At 42.9% G+C, this 18404-nt stretch overlaps 1 protein-coding gene across 6 annotated transcripts in view; it reads left to right on the top strand.

Moving 5' to 3' along the window:
• Nucleotides 1–18404, top strand: part of DGKI (diacylglycerol kinase iota) — a 533441-nt gene that overhangs the window by 144700 nt on the left and 370337 nt on the right. The window contains exon 1 of one of the 6 annotated variants that reach the window (XM_082255064.1): nucleotides 9983–10098. The exons of the other annotated variants lie outside the window; for them this stretch is intronic. Within the exon in view, the coding sequence (XP_082111190.1) occupies nucleotides 9998–10098 (101 nt within the window). The 5' untranslated portion in view covers nucleotides 9983–9997. Of the gene's footprint in view, nucleotides 1–9982; nucleotides 10099–18404 lie in introns of those variants that run through there. 6 annotated transcript variants of the gene reach the window in all.

The raw sequence follows: 18404 nt of genomic DNA, 5'->3' as shown, positions 1-18404 counted from the left end.
TGTAATGTGATGCCTTTTGGAGATTTTTCTATCTTTCCTTGGCTTCTTTATGCACATTTCGATCACCACTGTACATACCTTTTTTAACCTCCCTGGCGGTATGATTCTGTCAGGAATTCTGTTCCAAAAGCGGTACAATTCTTTTCATGGAAATTTGGCGTTATGTATTATAGGCCTACAATTCTTAGTAATTACTGACTTAAACCTGACCAAAACAAGTCTCTAGTAGACATCCCAGATGTGATAAATTTGAAACACAAACAAGTGAATTATAATCGAATCAATAATATTATTTTATTATTTAATATATAATATATATAATAAAATTATATTATTGATTAGATTATAATTCATGCGTTATATATTATATATATATATGTGTGTATATATATATATATATATGTATATATATATATATATATATATATATATATATATGTGTGTGTATATATATATATATATATATATATATATATATATATATATATGTGTGTGTATATATATAACGCATATATATATATATGTGTGTATATAGATATATATATATATGTGTGTGTATATATATAACGCATAAATTATAATCAAATCAATAATATAATTTTATATATATATATATATATATATATATATATGTGTGTGTGTATATAGGTGTATATATATATATGTATATATATATATATATATATATATATATATATATGCATATATATATATATATATATATATATATATGCATATATATAATATAAAATGTGTTATGTGTTTTGTGCAACGTTTTTTTTTTTTTTTTTTTGAATTTCCCTCCCTAGTTCCGCTCCCATGCAGCATTGCTGCTGCAGGGAACGGAACTAGGAACTCCTCCTACCGACAGACGAGCGGCGGAGATCTCGGCTGGCAGTCACAGCAATGAGAGCTCATCGCTGGATCGCCAGGATAAGGTAAGAGAAGCTCCGCTGCGCTGTCTGCACGCTCTGCCATTCACCCCGAGCGTTACTCGGGGATACCGCTAATAGCAGAAAATTCCTACCCCGAGTCACGCTCGGGGATACCGCTAAGGCGGTTAAAGCTGCTCTGGTATGGTCTCCTGCGGCTGAAGCTCTGCAGAGAGACAGCCGACAACGTCTGGGAAATGAATGGGAAGTGACGTCACCCACAGAGTTACTATGGGGCTTCCATTGTCGGCTGCCTCTTCTGCACCCATCTCCACAGAGAAGCCACCGCTGAGAGCTCAGTGTCGGACCAGACTGGAGCGGCTTCAAAAAAGGTAAGTATAGCGATTTCTTCTTTACATGGTTAGACAGGTTAGTCTTAAATAGTGAATGGCTGTAGTTTTAGAGATTTTAGTGTAAGGTGGACTTCTACTTTAAGCTTTGACAAGAACAAAAACCTGGAGTCTGATTGGTTTCTATGCAGAGCTTCACCAGATTTTGCACTCTCCAGTTTTAGTAAATCATCCCCCTTGTGTTTGGTATTAGTGCCATGTAGAAACAGACAACTCATACATCGGTAGTGCTCTGTGATCCCCTTTGTCTGTTCCCTGGTACACTGCCTGTACAAGGAGGGAGAGGAGGGAGTCACATTTGCATTCCCCAAACCATTTTGGGTATCCTCTGTACACTCATTTGCATGTACTATGTGAAATCTCCCATGTTCCTGTTTATGCATTACCTGCTTGCAGTTCCTCTGCTCCGGTTTATCATGGCTGCGGTACCGACATGGTTACTGGCCTAGATTAAATTCCCAAGGCTGAATCCCTCGATGACTGTCTAAATTATGTTTGCCAGTTGTGTATGATGATTATATATGCATTTGTTCCTTAATTCTGGCGGGAGCAATCTTATTTTGCAGTCCCATGACCGGGAAACAGCTGTGCAGTGGGGTTTAATTTCTCTTTTTATATAAATGTGTATAAGCCACAGAACTGTGATTTAAATAAGAAATCCAGTCAGCTTAAAAATGCAATGTTTTGGTATAAAATACTAAATCAACCAATTGACACGTCAATGCATAACTCTGGGAAAGAAGTAAAAAAACACTTTTTAATTCAGTTGTATTATAATTTAAAGTATATGTCAGGGCAAAAAAAAAAAGCAATCTCTGCAAATTTTTCAATGTTTGTTTTCCTCCTAAGAAAAAAAGAAATAAAATAAAAACCTGTAAGCGTCGGTTCACACTACGGCGATCTGACTTAGGTGGCGACCTGTGAAGTCGCGTGCACCGCGACTTCGGCACGACTGGCACGGACTTCATATAATGGAAGTCTATGCAAGTCGCTCCAGGTCGCCCCGAAGTAGTACAGGACCCTTTTTCTAAGTCGGAGCGACTTGTGTCGCTCCTATTAGAACCGGTCCTGTACTACACTATGGGACGCGACGCTGACCAAGTCGCCTGAAAAGTCGTACCAGTGTGAATGGACACTAAGACAAAGGCATAATGAGCTAGTATGCATTGCATACTAGCTCATTATGAAATACTTAGCTTAGAACGAAGCCCTTCCAGCGGCGCCAGGTCCCCCCGCTGAGAGGGCTGACATGTTCGCCCGTCTTTCTTCCGGGTTCGCGTCCTCCGGCCATCTGATTGGCCTGAGCCGCGATGATGTCATTCCAAAGCATTTGTATGGGAGCCGCCGTTCATGGTTTAAGACTTGCACAGGAGGCAGTTCCTTCAGAGCGCCTGTGCCAGTAATGTCACTTTCTGCATGCAAAGTAAATATCTCCTAAACAGTACACGTTTAGGACATATTTACAGTTCCTATAGGCAAGCCTTATCAGAGGCTTACCTATAGGTACAAGTTACAGAGCCAGGTCAGCTTGGCATGGCACTACTCCCGGTTTTTAACATTGGCGTCTATGGGAAATCTTGGTCAGCTTGACGTGGCACTACTCCCAAATCATAAGTGACAGGGATACCAAACTTAGGGAGCACCGAGAGGGGATCCGGGACTACAACATATCCTATTTGTGGCCAGCCAGCTTGTCTAGGTAATCTACCATGTCATAGTCCTGGATCCCCTTAACATACTCCCCAAGCTTGGTGTCCTTGTTACTTATGGCTTGGGAGCAGTGCCATGTTAAGCTGACCAAGATTTCCTATGGAGCTAGTGTATTTACATGCATTGAGAAATGAAAAAAGGTATTGCTTCACTTTAAGTACAGTTTCATTGTGTACTTAAAAGTGGGGTATGCCTGTGTAGAACAATACCTGTCGATAATCGAGTGAGCACTTCTGCTGCACTGAAATTCCACGTAGTGATGTTGGTCCTGCCAACTGGACTACAGAACTCTGCTTATGTCCGCCTGTCACCGTCCCATGCCAAGAACCTGCCCACACACTGTATGTAGTGAAAGGGCCCTTAGGAGATTAAGTTTTGGGGACCTGTCAGTATCACTAAGAACTAGACTTCCTGCAGCTGCCCCTGCAAGAATTTTACACACCTAATGATAATATCACAGGGTGTAAAAAAAAAAAGCTCTCTCCCCCTACAGGAACAGGATAAAAGAAAAAAAAAATACTGGGACATGCTCTAGAGTCAAACAAAAGACTTGCAATCCGAATCCGGCTCTTCTGATGTGGCCCTCGCATTCAGTTTCGCAATTAGAATGTGGCGGAACTCCATTCTGCCACCTCCGGCTCTTAACCCTATTCCTTGCTGAAGCCTTCTGTGTTTACATGGGACAACTTTTCTCTCAGTGGCTCCTAGAACTAACAGTTCCCTGCACACACTCATGGAGGGACATAGTGGGACCAGATCCCCAGAATCTAAAATATAAGAATCTCCCTGCAAGGTGAGGCAAAACCGCTTTCACAGGGAGGTACTAGAGCCAGACCAGGTAGCAGAGAGAGATGTGAGGAAGCTTGGGGGGGGGGGGTTGGGGTTACACCCCTGAACCTTGCATTCTGTACACAGCACCCTCCTGAACTCTACACTCTGTACACAGCACACCCCTGCACTCTGTACGTAACACACTTCTGAACCCTGCACTCTGTACATAGCACACCCTAAACCCTGCACTCTATACATAGGCCACCCCTGAATCATGCACTCTGTATGTAATGCACTCCTGAACTCTGCACTCTGTCTGTAGTTAAACGCTAAACCCTGCACTCTGCATAGGGCACTTCGGAACTGCATTCTGTACCTAGCGCATCCCTGAACCCTGCACTCTATATAAAATGCACTCCTAAACTCTGCCTTCTGCAGTGTTAATTTCGTTGAAGAATATATTTTTTCAGACAAAATTAACACTAAAACAATTCAGATGACTAAAATATGACTAAAACTAAAATGGCATTTTAGTCAAAAGACTAAGACTAAAACTAAATTGAAATTTAACGTCAAAATTAACACAGGATCTCGGCATGTAGCATAATCCTGAACTCTGCACTCTGTATGTAATGCACTCTTGAACCCTGTACGCTGTACATAGCACACCCTGGCCCTGACAGCCCTGCTCTAAAGAAGGAGCTTTGGAGGTAAATTTGGGAAATGTTTGTACATTCATTTTAAAGAAATCATATGTTTTGGTAAATATAGTTAGCGTAAATGCTTGGATTAAAGCAACTGAAACCCACTGAAAAGGGGCAGACTAAAGAAAGTCAGGGTAAGAAGGAAAGTGCTAGATGTGGCTGGATGTCCCCCAGCCAAAAAATGAGGAGAGCTCTATCTGACTTGCTTCAGCTTGTGATGCACACTGTGAGATGCTTATAATGTGCAGTGAAATCAGAGAAGCTCGCACCATGTAGAAAAATTAGAGAAATCATTATCAACTTGTTATTCCACAACTGTGCAAGACTGAAGAAAAGGCTGCAATACAGACTTAAAGCGGAATTAAGCTACAAATTTAAAAATTGGTCACAGATTGGATTTATATGAGAGGAGAAACCCTATCGTTCTTTCCTGTCATAACTGTTTTTCCCTGCCTGTCAGCGTTTGCGTACACTGAACGCACATGCACAGCTCAAGGTACATTTATGGCATGGATCTGTGTAGAGATGATGTGTCTCCCCCTAAACATGTGCAGGAGTGACATCACCCCAGCCAGGCCAAGAGAACAGCTAAAGAATCCAAACTTGGAAAGAAGACCGGGAGAGGATGGAAATGAGCATGACGGATGGGAACACTGACACTGCAGTGCTAGAAGGGATTTACCTCTAAGGTAAGCCTGCCGTAATGTGCTAATTGGCTGTGCCTAATAGCACTAAGGCAAAAACCTGGGGGGGGGGGTCATTATTTTTCAGAGGCGTAATTCCGCTTTAATAGTTGTATTAACCAGTTGCGAGAGCTATGCAGTAAACATACCAAAAATATTCTCACCCCCTTAATGACCAGGCCATTTTTTGCGATACGGCACTGCATTGTAGGGGTGATCAAACGGTTCGGGTCCACCATCGGTTCGGCCCGAACATTGGGTGTTCGAGGTTCGGCCGAATTTAGAACTTTTTGCCCAAAAAGTTCGGAATTCGGCAACCAAAACTGCCCAAAATGCAATGCTTCAGGAAATGGGCTTTAAAAGCCCGTGATTGGACCAGAACCATTAGCAAAAGCCAATTGAGGGGGCAGGAGAATGCTAGGAATGTGATTGGAGTGACTAGGGGGTCCCTAGACCAATCATTAGTGAATACGCCCCCCAGTATATAAGATCGCCCCCGCCATATTCCTAGCATTGTTATACTGGACATGGAAGAGAGTGGAAGCAGTTCTGTGAATTTTACTTTAAAAGTGTCATTTAGCTATTTTTAGTGTGAGGAAAGGGATATCTAGTGTAGTTAGAGTGCTCCTTTACACTTTAGTTAGCTTCAAAAATTCAGTTTCTGTAGGGAAAGTGTTAAGTGTAAAGGGACCGTAGTGTAGTGTAGGGTTAACTGGCAGTGACTGCTATGGCAGGGTGACAAAACCCTTTTATAGCAGGGTGACCGCTATAGAGAAATGATTATTTCTCTGAATAGCTTCATCACACCGATATGGCTTCTCACCAGCCAAGCATTTTTTATGCTGCAGGGGCTGCCACTGCCAGTGCTTTTTTGAGGACATGTTTGATGTCAGACATGACATCTGAACATGTGTATAGGGGGTATATATAGACATATATGTCTGAATATATACCCCTAGACATATATAGGTGTGATAGTAGCAGAAATAAATGCTTGCGCTAATGAAATCATTTACAGTAATATATTTCTGGTACTATCACACCTATATATGTCTAGGGGTATATATTCAGACATATATGTCTATATATACCCCCTATACACATGTTCAGATGTTTTGCCTGCCTCAAAAGAACCCAAAAAAATGCCAAAAAAACGCTAGCGTCAAAAAAAAAATGCCCAGGTGTGTTTTTGCTGGCATTTTTTGGGGGGTTTTGGAGGCAGGCAAAACATCTGAACTTGTGCACAGTACCACTATACACAAGTTCAGATGTTTTGCCTGCCTCAAAAGAACCCAAGAAAATGCCAAAAAAACGCTAGCGTCAAAAAAAAAAATGCCCAGGTGTGTTTTTGCTGGCATTTTTGGGGGGGTTTTGGAGGCAGGCAAAACATCTGAACTTGAGCACAGTACCACTATACACAAGTTCAGATGTTTTTCCTGACTGCAAAGATCCCAAAAAAATGCCTTCTATTAAACCGGCAAGGTGTTACAGGAGCGAAGCAAACCCCCTGTCAGAAAGTTTTCTAATACAAACAATCCTTTTTTTTTTCTGGTTCTGGACATGCTACAGAGCTGAAACTTCACAGGTACAGTACTGTGCACAAGTTCTGATGTTTTGCCTGCCTCCAAAAACCCCCAAAAAATGCCAGCAAAAACACACCTGGGCATTTTTTTTTTGACGCTAGCGTTTTTTTTGTCATTTTTTTGGGTTCTTTTGAGGCAGGCAAAACATCTGAACTTGTGTATAGTGGTATATATACACACATCCATATATTTATATACACACCTAGACATATATAGGTGTGATAGTAGCAGAAATATATTTACTGTAAATGATTTCATTAGCGCAAGCATATATTTCTGCTACTAACACACCTATATATGTCCAGGTGTGTATATAAATATATGGATGTGTGTATATACATCACTATACACAAGTTCAGATGTTTTGCCTGCCTCAAAAGAACCCCAAAAAATGCCAAAAAAAACGCTAGCGTCAAAAAAAAAATGCCCAGGTGTGTTTTTGCTGGCATTTTTTGGGGGTTTTTGGAGGCAGGCAAAACATCAGAACTTGTGCACAGTACCACTATACACAAGTTCAGATGTTTTTCCTGACTGCAAAGATCCCAAAAAATGCCTTCTATTAAACCGGCAAGGTGTTACAGCAGCGAAGCAAACCCCCTGTCAGAAAGTTTTCTAATACAAACAATCTTTTTTTATGGTTCTGGACATGCTACAGAGCTGAAACTTCACATGCACACATTTTAGACCCACCAGATACTAAATCCAAAAAAAAATCTCTTTTTTTTTTTAATTTTTTCAATAATTGGCTTTATTTTTATCAAAAATGACAATTTTTAAGAACTTTTTTTTGTGTGATTAATAGTTAATGGGGCATGACCCAGAACCCTAGGCACTTTTTAGGGGCATTTATTGGGTTTTAGGGCTTCAAAATGGTGTTTTTTGATTACCGAAGTTCGGGTCCCATTGATTTCAATGGGGTTCTGAAATCCGGGCCGAACTTTTGGAAAATTCGGGTGTTCTGGTCGAACCGAACTTTTCAAAAGTTCGATCATCCTTACGCATTGTTTTAACTGACAATTACGCGGTCGTGCGACGCTGTACCCAAATACAATCGATGTATTTTTTCCCCCACAAATAGAGCTTTCTTTTGGTAGTATTTAAACACCTCTGCGGTTTTTATTTTTTGTGCTATAAACAAAAAAAGACTGACAATTTTGAAAAATATATATATATATATATTTTTTATAAAACAATGTATCAATCTCTTCAGAAGTAAATAATTGAAGTCCAACACATGAGCAGCGCTGATAGAGAGTGTGACCCCCTTTATATAAAATAGTCTGTGAATAAGCAAAGTCCTCCAAATACTGGATCAATACAGTGAATGCAAATGAAGGCTTCCACCACACCTCGTGACCCCTAAGGCAATGCTCACTCACCAGACATGTATGATAAAAACAGCCTTTATATCGTCAGACCAAACCAGGTAAGGGCAAATCCAAACTGCTGAATCTCGATATCTCCCCATTCACAGACCAGAGAAAGGCACATAATCCATATCCCGGCTCGTCCAATAAATGTGTGTAGAGTGAAATATAAAACATAAAGGGCTCATAGGGTAGTAGTTCAAAACAATTTATTGACTAATCAACCCACAGAATCCCCCACTCTATGCACTCACATGAAACAAACTAACAAAAGGCACGTAATACAATGTATCCGATAACAGCAGCAGTGGCGCTGCCGGGAAGCTCACCGCTCCTCTCCAGCTCATCAGCCTAGGGAGGAAGTACGGGTATGTTCTCTGCAGCTCATCACAATGCTGAAGTCGGGGTGGCCGCACGCTCACGTCTTGACATGTTTCGTCATCAAACTGACTTCTACCGAGGGTCCCTCTCCTTTGCCTCACTTCAGTTTGGAATGAGCAGCGCACATTAGTTGGGGTTATGTGCACTGCTCTACACCCACTACAAATTCCTTAAGGGCTCTTTCACACGGTCCGCCTCCGTAGGCGGATCCGTGCTGCTCAGCGGGGATCGATCCGCCGATCCCCACTGAGCCGGCAGATGACAGCTCCGTCTCCGCTTGCAGTGCGGATTGGGAGGTGTCACAGCCCCCGCTGCTCTCTATGGGGGATCGGATGAGAGCGGACCACCTGTCCGCTCTCATTCGATCCGATCCGATCCCCAGGATGGATGGAAAATAGGGTTTCCATCCATCCAGATTTCACGGACAGGATCGGATGCGGATGGCAGCGGGTGTCAGCGGACATGTCACCGCTGACATCCGCTGCTCCATAGGGCTGAATGGGCATCCGATCAGATCCGCCTAAAAAACTGACAGGCGGATCTGATCGGAACGCCCGTGTGAAAGAGCCCTAAAGTGATTCTAACGCCCCAAGGTTTTTTTTCCCTTCATTCATTCTATGCTTGAAGGGAAAAAAAACCTTCTCTGCTGCAAGATCCCCCCTTATTCTTACCTGAGCCAGTTCCGATCCAGCGACGTGCACAAGGGCAGCGGCTCTCGCTGCTGTTTCCCTCCTCATTGGACAGATTGATAGCAGCTCCCACTCCTGTCAATCAACTCCAGTGATCAGGGAGTGGGTACAAGTCCCGCTATTTGTATTAATGGATGCATGAGTGCCCCCTTGGGAAGCGGGCACTAGACAGATAGGAGGGGCCAGGAGCGCCAGCAGGGGATCCGAGAAGAGGAGGTTCAGGGCAGCTCTGTGAAATTCCATTGCACAGAACAGGCAAGTATAGAGATATTTGTTATCTTTAAAAAAAAATCCTTTAAGCTGAGTACACACCCAGCGGGTTGATGAAACAAAACTGAAAGATTGCCATACTAACACAAGTGGTTATTGTAGTTATCGCCCCCACTGAGCTATTGTATTCTGACAGGGGGCAGTTCCTGCCAAACGGACCAATTTTGGGCACATTTTTGGCCCGTGTGTACAAGGCTTTACTCCCTAGTCCATCTTATTGGACCAGGGAGGGTGGCTACGTTACTGCTGCCAGGACCATTAAAATATTACTTACTTATAAAATCAAATAACATGTAATTTATCCTAACTGGAGAAAAAGAAGAGTTCATGCCAGGGATCCTTGGCTCCTTCTGTCCCAGCCTGCATGCCTCTCAGTGTCATCAGCTGTGGAGGATCTGATTTCAGGTCTTATAGTGCGGCTGTGCTTTGTGTCAGGGTGAGAGTATTTTGACACACTGGCTTCAGCTAGACAAGGAAACAAACACACTCTCTTGTGATCTAGGAACGTGCTCTCCTCTTCTCTGATCTGGTGACTTGGTTGTTTCACATGGGCATCAATGGATAAAAGCATGGAAAATGTTTATAGAAAAAAATGCTGGAATTCCCCTTTAAAGCTTACTCAAAGTTTTTCAGGCAGCAGCTCCTCTTGGGATGACTGGTAAGTTAATTTCACATCTATTTGCTCTAGTGGTCCCCACAAAGTGACTTACCAAGTAGCTGTAGAATGAAGCTGTAGCATCTCTGATGTTCCTCAGACTTTTTAGGAAATATTCAGTATTTGTCTGGCTGAATGGCATAACCATTAGGCCAGGGATATTTATTCTGACAGACTGAATAAACACCATCGTTGTTATTTTAGGGGCCACATGGACAATTTTTTTAAATCATCGTTATAAAAAAAAATCTTCCTGCTGCAAATATATCTGTCTAGAACTACTACATGGGTTTGTTGGGATGATTGGTAAAATATTAGTGTATTAGTATTAAGCAGAACTAAATTCCTGAACCAGAGCTTAGGGCTTTCACACATAGTGCACCACATATTTACACATTATGGCAGACTTCCCTGCCAAAGGGACCCAGGACTGCGACTATGCGGGTACATTTTGAAAAAACATTGCTGACAGGCAGATAAGACACACAATATGGTTAATTCACTAAAGGCAAATAGACTAGCGATCGACCGATATTGGATTTTCTTTCCCGATACCGATATTTTGGCCATTGAATATCGGTATCGGCCATTATTTTTGTACATTTAAAAAATTTTATTTTTATTTTTGCACTTGACAGGTACTGTTGTGGAGGGATCTGGGAGTCTAAAAGATCCCAAACCCCTCCTCTGCACTTAAAAGCATTCAACGGCAAGTTTGGCTGTTTTGAATGCTGTCATTTTTTTGAATCTGGCGCCGAATACCCGGAAGTGATGTCATGACGTCACTTCCAGGTTTTTACATGGAGACCTGATCAGAGCCGAATGCGGCTTTGATCGGGTCTTCTCTTCAGCGGCCATGCAGGTAGGACGGGAGACGAGCCGCGGAAGGTGGCGGAAGGGGGGGACGTCCCCTCCCGCTCCTTGTAATGACAGCCGAGCGGATTCTCAGCCGCATCGGTTGATATTACAAGACAGCCAACCGTCGGCTATGGACGCCAGTACCGGGGTGATGCCTCTAGCTGCAGGCATCACTCCGGTACAATCACTTTCTGAAATATCAGTAATATCGGTATCCTCAGGGGCCGATTCTGATATATCGGGGAAAGTGCAAATCGCCCCTCGATATATCAGCTTTGCCGATAATCGGTCGATCCCTAAAATAGACTGTTCACTTTGCAAGTGCAGTTGCACTCTGTAAGGAAATTTGCTACAGAGCTCAGTAAAAAAAAAGGTGTAGCTTCACTTTGCAAAAAATACCCAATGACATGCAAGAAGAATTGAAAAAATATATATTTTTGCTTGCACCTGATTGGATGATGGAAGTCAGCAGCGCTTCCCTCGTTTATTAAGCTCTGGAACAAATTCCCTTGCAGAGTGCAACTGCAGTTGCAAAGTTAACAGTCTATTTGCCTTTAGTAAATCAACCCCAATGTCTCCTCTGAAAAGAAACCTACCTGGCAGCAATGTTTTTAAAATTTAAGCTTAGTTCTAGTTAATGGTGTATTAGGTCAAATCTTTTGTTTTCCATTTATGGATAGAACGAGGAAAGAATAAACCCCCCTGTTAGGTTATTCTGGCTATGCAGGGGTCTGTTAGATAGTTTTGCACTCACTGTGGTGGTAACAAAGATTTCCCCAGACTGGAAATTAGAGAGAAAATCTGCAATACATGATATAGTCCATTTAAGCTTATTTTTTTTAAGTATTCATTTTGTAAGTAATGGTTAGAATTACTATTTGTTTTTTTGTTGCTGTGCCCCTGGCAGGGAAATTTCCTTACTTCCTGCTGTGCCTCCTGGGCAGGAAATAGTGGGATATCATTCCAACACAGAGACAGCAATTAAAAACCCAGCAGATTTCCTGATCCTTCCCCAATCTATCTTTAACTAAGTTTTGGCTGGAGTTCTCTTCTGGGTTTGAAAAAACAGCACTCATATATATATATAGAACATCTTTCTAAACGCCTTAACATTGTTCTAGGCAGTCTGATTTATTAAGACCTCCGGACACTGTGGGGATACCATGTCTTATTCATAGGAATCATGTAAGGGCCCTGATCCAGCAGCTGTCACTCAACTCGGTTCTGGGAATGCCTGGAATGTCACAGCTGCCGGAAGCGGGCACAGGGCAGTGACAGCTGATCCCAGTGTTGTGTGGTGTCATTGCATTGCAGGAAACTTCTCATCCCTCTCTCCAAAGTGTCTCTATGTGTTGGGAAGGACAGGACACAGATCCTATTGTAAACCCATTCAAAAGGGGGATGTGGTTTAAATGGAACATGACAGACAGGACAGATTTCTCAATACTAGTATTATAGATGTATTCCTGTGTGTGCTTCCTGTTGTAGCTGAAAATGGTAGTTGCCTGGCTGTCATGCCAATCCAGCTAGCCATACAAGTTAGGATTTCCTCCCAGAGGGTCAAACAGTGTGGATGAAGGAATCTCCCCTGACAGCTGTTGTACTATGACACTACTTCCAACATTGGTCAATGATTGGAATAATTTTGTATTCCAGTTCCTAAGTCACTGGCTGCAAATATATTCTGGGTCAGTGACATGGAAGGTTTTGAGACCATTGGATCAGCATGACAGACCCATCCTCACTTCCTGCACTACCGGGCTGCATGCTAGGATAAGGGTCTGGTATGGATTTTGGGGGGGACCCACGCCATTTTTTCGGTGTGGGGCTACCCTCAAATTCCATACCAGACCCGAAGGGCCTGGTTTGGAACCTGGGGGGGACCCCCACGCAGTTTTTTTCCCATTTTTGGCGTGGAGTTCCCCCTCAAGATTCTCACAGCGCAAGTCGCGCCGCAAGTCGGATCATCCTGGTCCGACTTGCGGTGCGACTTCCATTCAAATCAATAAGCTCCCATAGGGAACCATTGATTTTGAATGGAAGAAAAAAAACTTATAACGTGGCTGAACGTAGGTTCATCACGTTCGGTCACGTTTGGTCACGTTCGGCAGCGTTTCTGCGTTTGAAACGCCGGGAAACACACGTTCGAACGCAAATAATTGCGTTCCAAAAAACGTCCCTGAACTCAACTGCCTGCAAATGACTGTAAACGACCCTGTGTACATGGACAGATAAGATAAAATGTAGATGGGTTCAGGGGCTTCTGAAAAAAACGCCCAACTGCTCCTAAACGGCCATTTACAACGTCCCGTGTACATGGAGCCTAACATGCGTTGCTATATTGCGGTGCCATTACATTTAAATTATACTGTATTACACCAAGGCAACGCCCCTGCATTGTAGCAGTAGCACACTGCAACCCATGGCAGTGTGTTGCCATGCATTGCTTTAGAACGAAAAAGGTTCCTGGCGGTATGATTATGTCAGGAATTATGTACCAAAAGCGGTACAATTTTTTTCATGGAAATTTGGCGTTATGTATTATAGGCCTACAATTCTTAGTAATTACTGACTTAAACCTGACCAAAACAAGAGTCTAGTAGACATCCCAGATGTGATAAATTTGAAACACAAACGCATGAATTATAATTGAATTAATAATATAATTTTATTATATAATATATAAAATAAAATTATATTATTGATTAGATTATAATTCATGTGTTATATATTATATATATATATGTGTGTGTGTGTATATATATATATATATATACATATATATATATATATATATATACACGTGTGTATATAGGTATATGTATATATATATATATATATATATATATATATGTGTGTGTGCATATATATATATATATATATATATATAAAAATATAAAATGTGTTATGTGTTTGTGTTTTGTGCAACGTTTTTTGAATTTCCCTCCCTAGTTCCGCTCCCATGCAGCATTGCTGCTGCAGGGAACGGAACTAGGAAGTCATCACAACGACGGAGGACGGACGAGCGGCGGGACTCTCGGCTGGCGGTCACAGCAATGAGAGATCATTGCTGGATCGCCAGGAGAAGGTAAGAGACACCGCTGCGCTCTCTGCACATTCACCCCGAGCGTGACTCGGGGATACCGATCCTGCACTAAAAAATCCACCCCGAGTCACGCTCGGGATTACCGCCAGGGGGGTTAAGAACATCAGGGTGTGTTAACAGTCTGTTTATTTTAAATTGGCTTCCTTAATGCAATGCATGTTATCGTACATCACATTTGCACATTAACGCACTATATAGTTAAGGTGACAAATGTAAAATGTTGTTCTTCCAATCACTTTCTGGAGGGGGAATCTCTCCAGTGTGAACACAGACAGCAATAAAGAACTGGCAGAGATTCTAACCTTTTGGTACTAAGAAAAAATGTTCTGGCTATACATAGATTTTAGGTCTCATGCACACAGGCCGTTTGAAAAAATGAGCTGCAAATCCAGTTCTGACGCCAGGAAAAAGCAGCTGTAAAAATGTGCTTTTAGAAGAGTTTTGTATTGGCCTTAATGCACGTTTGAGCCATGTTTAGCAGCCTTTCTCTGCCCTCTTCTATCTTCCAACCTCAAATGAAACTACTACAGCTTAAAAACATCTGACGTGGCCTAACGCTGTATGCAGCCTTTAGCAGACTTTAGCAGCGTCAGGTGTTTTTACAGCTTAATGCTGCTGCTCCAGAACACACTAGCCCTGGGTTTTTTTTAACAGCTTAAAAATGGCTATGCCACTTGCAGCTCCTCAAAGCTTGTGTGTGCATGAGGCCATAGAATAACATAGAGGGGCGTTTTTAAGCTGCAAAAAAAGAAAAAAAAACAACCTCTGACGCACCTAAAAGCAGCTGTAAAAACGCCCTGTGTGCATGAGGCCTAAATGTTTTATCAATCATTCACCATATTAGGTATGGGTGGGTATTGTCCTCTCCTTCCCTTTGTCCCTCTCTGCCCCATCTGCCACCAGAGCATCTAACTAATTTCCCATTCCTAAGTAAAAGCACTGGACCTGGTGATTTACTGCATTATGGGGAGGCAGGGGTCGTGCCACAATACTGAAAAGCAGAGGTACACTATATTACCAAAAGTATTGGGACGCCTGCCTTTTCACACACACACACATGAACTTTTATGACATCCCAGTCTTAGTCTGTAGGGTTCAATATTAGATTGACCCACCCTTTGCAGCTATAACAGCTTCAACTCTTCTTTGATGGCTGTCCTCAAGGTTTAGGAGTGTGTTTATGGGACTTTTTGACCATTCTTACAGAAGTTAATTTGTGAGGTCAGGCACTGATGTGGACAAGAAGGCCTGGCTCAAAGTTTCCGCTTTAATTCATCCCAAAGGTGTGCTATCAGGCTGAGGTCAGGACTCTGTGCAGGCCAGTCAAGTTCCTTCACCCCAAACTCACTCACCCATGTCTTTATGGACTTTACTTTGTGCAATAGTCCAAATAATTTGGTGGAGGGGGCATTATGGTGTGGGGTTGTTTTCAGGGGTTCGACTTGGCCCCTTAGTTCCAGTGAAGGAACTCTTAAGGCGTCAGCATACAAAGACATTTTGGACAATTTCACGCTCAGAACATTGTGGGAATAGTTTGGGGATGGCCCCTTCCTGTTTCAACATGACTGCGTACCAGTGCACAAAGCAAGGTCCATAAAGACATGGATGAGTGAATTTAGGGTGGAGGAACTTGACTGGCATGCACAGAGTCCTGACCTCAACCCGATAGAACACTCTTGGGATGAATTAGAGCAGAGACTGTGAGCCAGGCTTTTTTCCTGCTTTGACCTCACAAATGTGCTTCTGGAAGAATGGTCAAATATTCCCATAGACACACTCCTAAACCTTGTGGACAGCTTTCCCCGAAGAGTTGAAGCTGTTATAGCTGCAAAGGGTGGGCCAATTCAATACTGAACCCTATGAACTAGGACAGGGTAGCCATTAACGTTAATGTGTGTGTGTGAAGGCAGGCGTCCCAATACTTTTGGTAATATAGTGTATTTGTCAGAGGTGGGGTAAAACTTGCCTTTTGTGCCTCCTAGTATTAGAGAAGTTAAGATTTGACTTGGTCATCACCCCCCCCCCCCAAAATGAAAAAGATGCTCCCTGCTAAAAGTAGACTTACATTTCAACCCCTCTGATGGGTGCTAAGTCTGATCTTTCTTCAAGAGCTATGACTGTCAAAGAATCCTAACAATCCAACAGAAACAGAATTGAAGGCCAATCAAACAAAACCTCTGGTACAATCTCAGCGTCTGTCAAATTATTGGGTGTGTTGTATGCTTAGACCAATGCTGCACAGTGATTCCCTCTGCTAGCATAGTGACATAGACATCAGTGGCAGGAACAATGGTAGATGGCAGGGTGTAGCAGCAAACAGTTGTTGGAAACCAGAAATGGAATTCGGACACAGACTCCAGGAAAACAAACCTTTTTATTTGCTAGCAAAAATAACTTAGCCCGGCTCTTGCCCGTTTGCCAAGTGCCCAAATAAGCATGTATGCATCACATATATAACAGCAGTTACGTCACAGATACATATTTTCCTAACTAGTTTGGCAAGCTATACAGATGTTCCCTGTTATTTCTTTTCTATGGCAATTAACATTCCAGGTTTCACACTTATCTGTATTCTGGTTAGTTACAGAACAGAGAGGGAGAGAAGGGGGGCCTAAACTGCACAGCTTGACTGTCCTTGTCTCTGTAGTACTACAGGGATCGCCAGAATCAATCATTTTGTTTTGATAATTTATCTGCCATTTTAGAAGACTTTCCAGGTGATGCCACATAATTCCTTTGATGCTATCGTAGCGAGAGTTTGAGCGGAGACTAAGCATCATATAGCATCATTGCAAAACACTGAATTCAGAGGGGAAACCTCTGCTACGTGGGAAGGAGTTCTGGTAGTTCTGGTTCATGCCAGGGAGCTAATGGTTGGTACTTTCACATGGCCATTACATGGGCTGCTGTCTTCCTCTCTACAGTGGCCTCAATTAAAGCTCGGATTATCCTAGTCACAAGGGAAATTAGGCAAGAAAGGAAAATGCAGGTGGCCAGTATTGCCATTGCTACCCCTAACATGGCTTTTAGCCCACTTGCATTTGGGAACCAATCCTGAAACCAACTGCCAGCAATAAAACCAACCTAGGTCTGTACAGGTACATGAGCTAGCTTTCTTATCCTGTCAGTAATCTCTTCAATAGCTTTCCCATTGTCATCAATCTTCAGACAGCAATAACTTAGATTACAATTACCACACACCCCTCTCTCTGAAGCTAGCAGGTAGTCTAAAGCATACATATTATGGTAAATACTTGTATGCAGCTTAGTTCCCTTTGGGGCCTACTTTAGTAGTTTTGATACATGGGTCACATGATTTGCCCTCCCTCCTAACGGGTATGGCCAGTATTATTACTATGACTACCAGTAAACTTATTAAAGCATTTCTAACAAACATCATATCGGTGAATACTCCCAGCTTGGGTTGTGCGTGGACCAGTCAGCTTCCGGGTGTGACTCAAGCAGAGCTAGCAGCTATCAGATGTCCTTTTCTTCCACTGTGCATTGACCCAACAGCTTCCAGGTATTTGTTGAGAGCAGGGCTGCAGCTCAACTATCTTCTGCTGTGTGCAGGACTGACAGCTTCCAGGTGTGTGTCAGGAGCAGGGCTGGAGTTTTTCCCTCTGATTTCTCTGGTCAGTTTTATCTTTAACGGGTCCTGAGGGTCTACTGTACTCATCCAGAGTCTGTGTGGTCAGCAGCTCGCTTTACCCTGGAGTGGTGTATCCAGGGGGTTACCTCTGGCACCTTAATGGCTGTGTGGGTTGAACGTAGAAAAATATAATTAAGGACCCCTCCATTTTTGCCCTAAGGTGGTTGTGTTCCACTCTATAACCCATATTGAATCTCCTGGCACAAAGGGATGGACTGGGTTTCACAGATTTATGGAGAGTTTTTCCTGGACCCCTTTCCCTATGTCCTGCATATTTTTCCCCTAATTTCTGTAACAGTTCACTGTTCACCCCCCCCCCAGCTGGTGTACATCTCCCTTAATGTCTTTTATGATGGGTGGGGGTCTACCATATAGTACTTCAAAAGGGGACAATCTTTTCCTCTTTGTTGGAGTACTCAGAATTCTCAGCAGAGCGATGGGTAGCATTAACCACCTTAGCGGTAATCCCGAGCGTGACTCGGGGTTGATTTTTCATTGCAGGATCGGTAACCCCGAGTCACGCTCGGGGTGGATTGCAGAGAGCGCAGCGGAGCTTCTCTTACCTTATCCTGGCGATCCAGCGATGATCTCTCATTGCTGCGACCGCCAGCCGAGAGTCCCGCCGCTCCTCCGTTCCTCCGTCGGTACGATCACTTCCTAGTTCCGTTCCCTGCAGCAGCAATGCTGCATGGG

This window comes from Pelophylax lessonae (assembly GCF_965119305.1).
Source record: "Pelophylax lessonae genome assembly, chromosome: 4".
NCBI lineage: Eukaryota > Metazoa > Chordata > Amphibia > Anura > Ranidae > Pelophylax > Pelophylax lessonae.
Note: the sequence above shows the minus strand (reverse complement) of the source record. Positions and strands in the feature narration are given on the sequence as shown.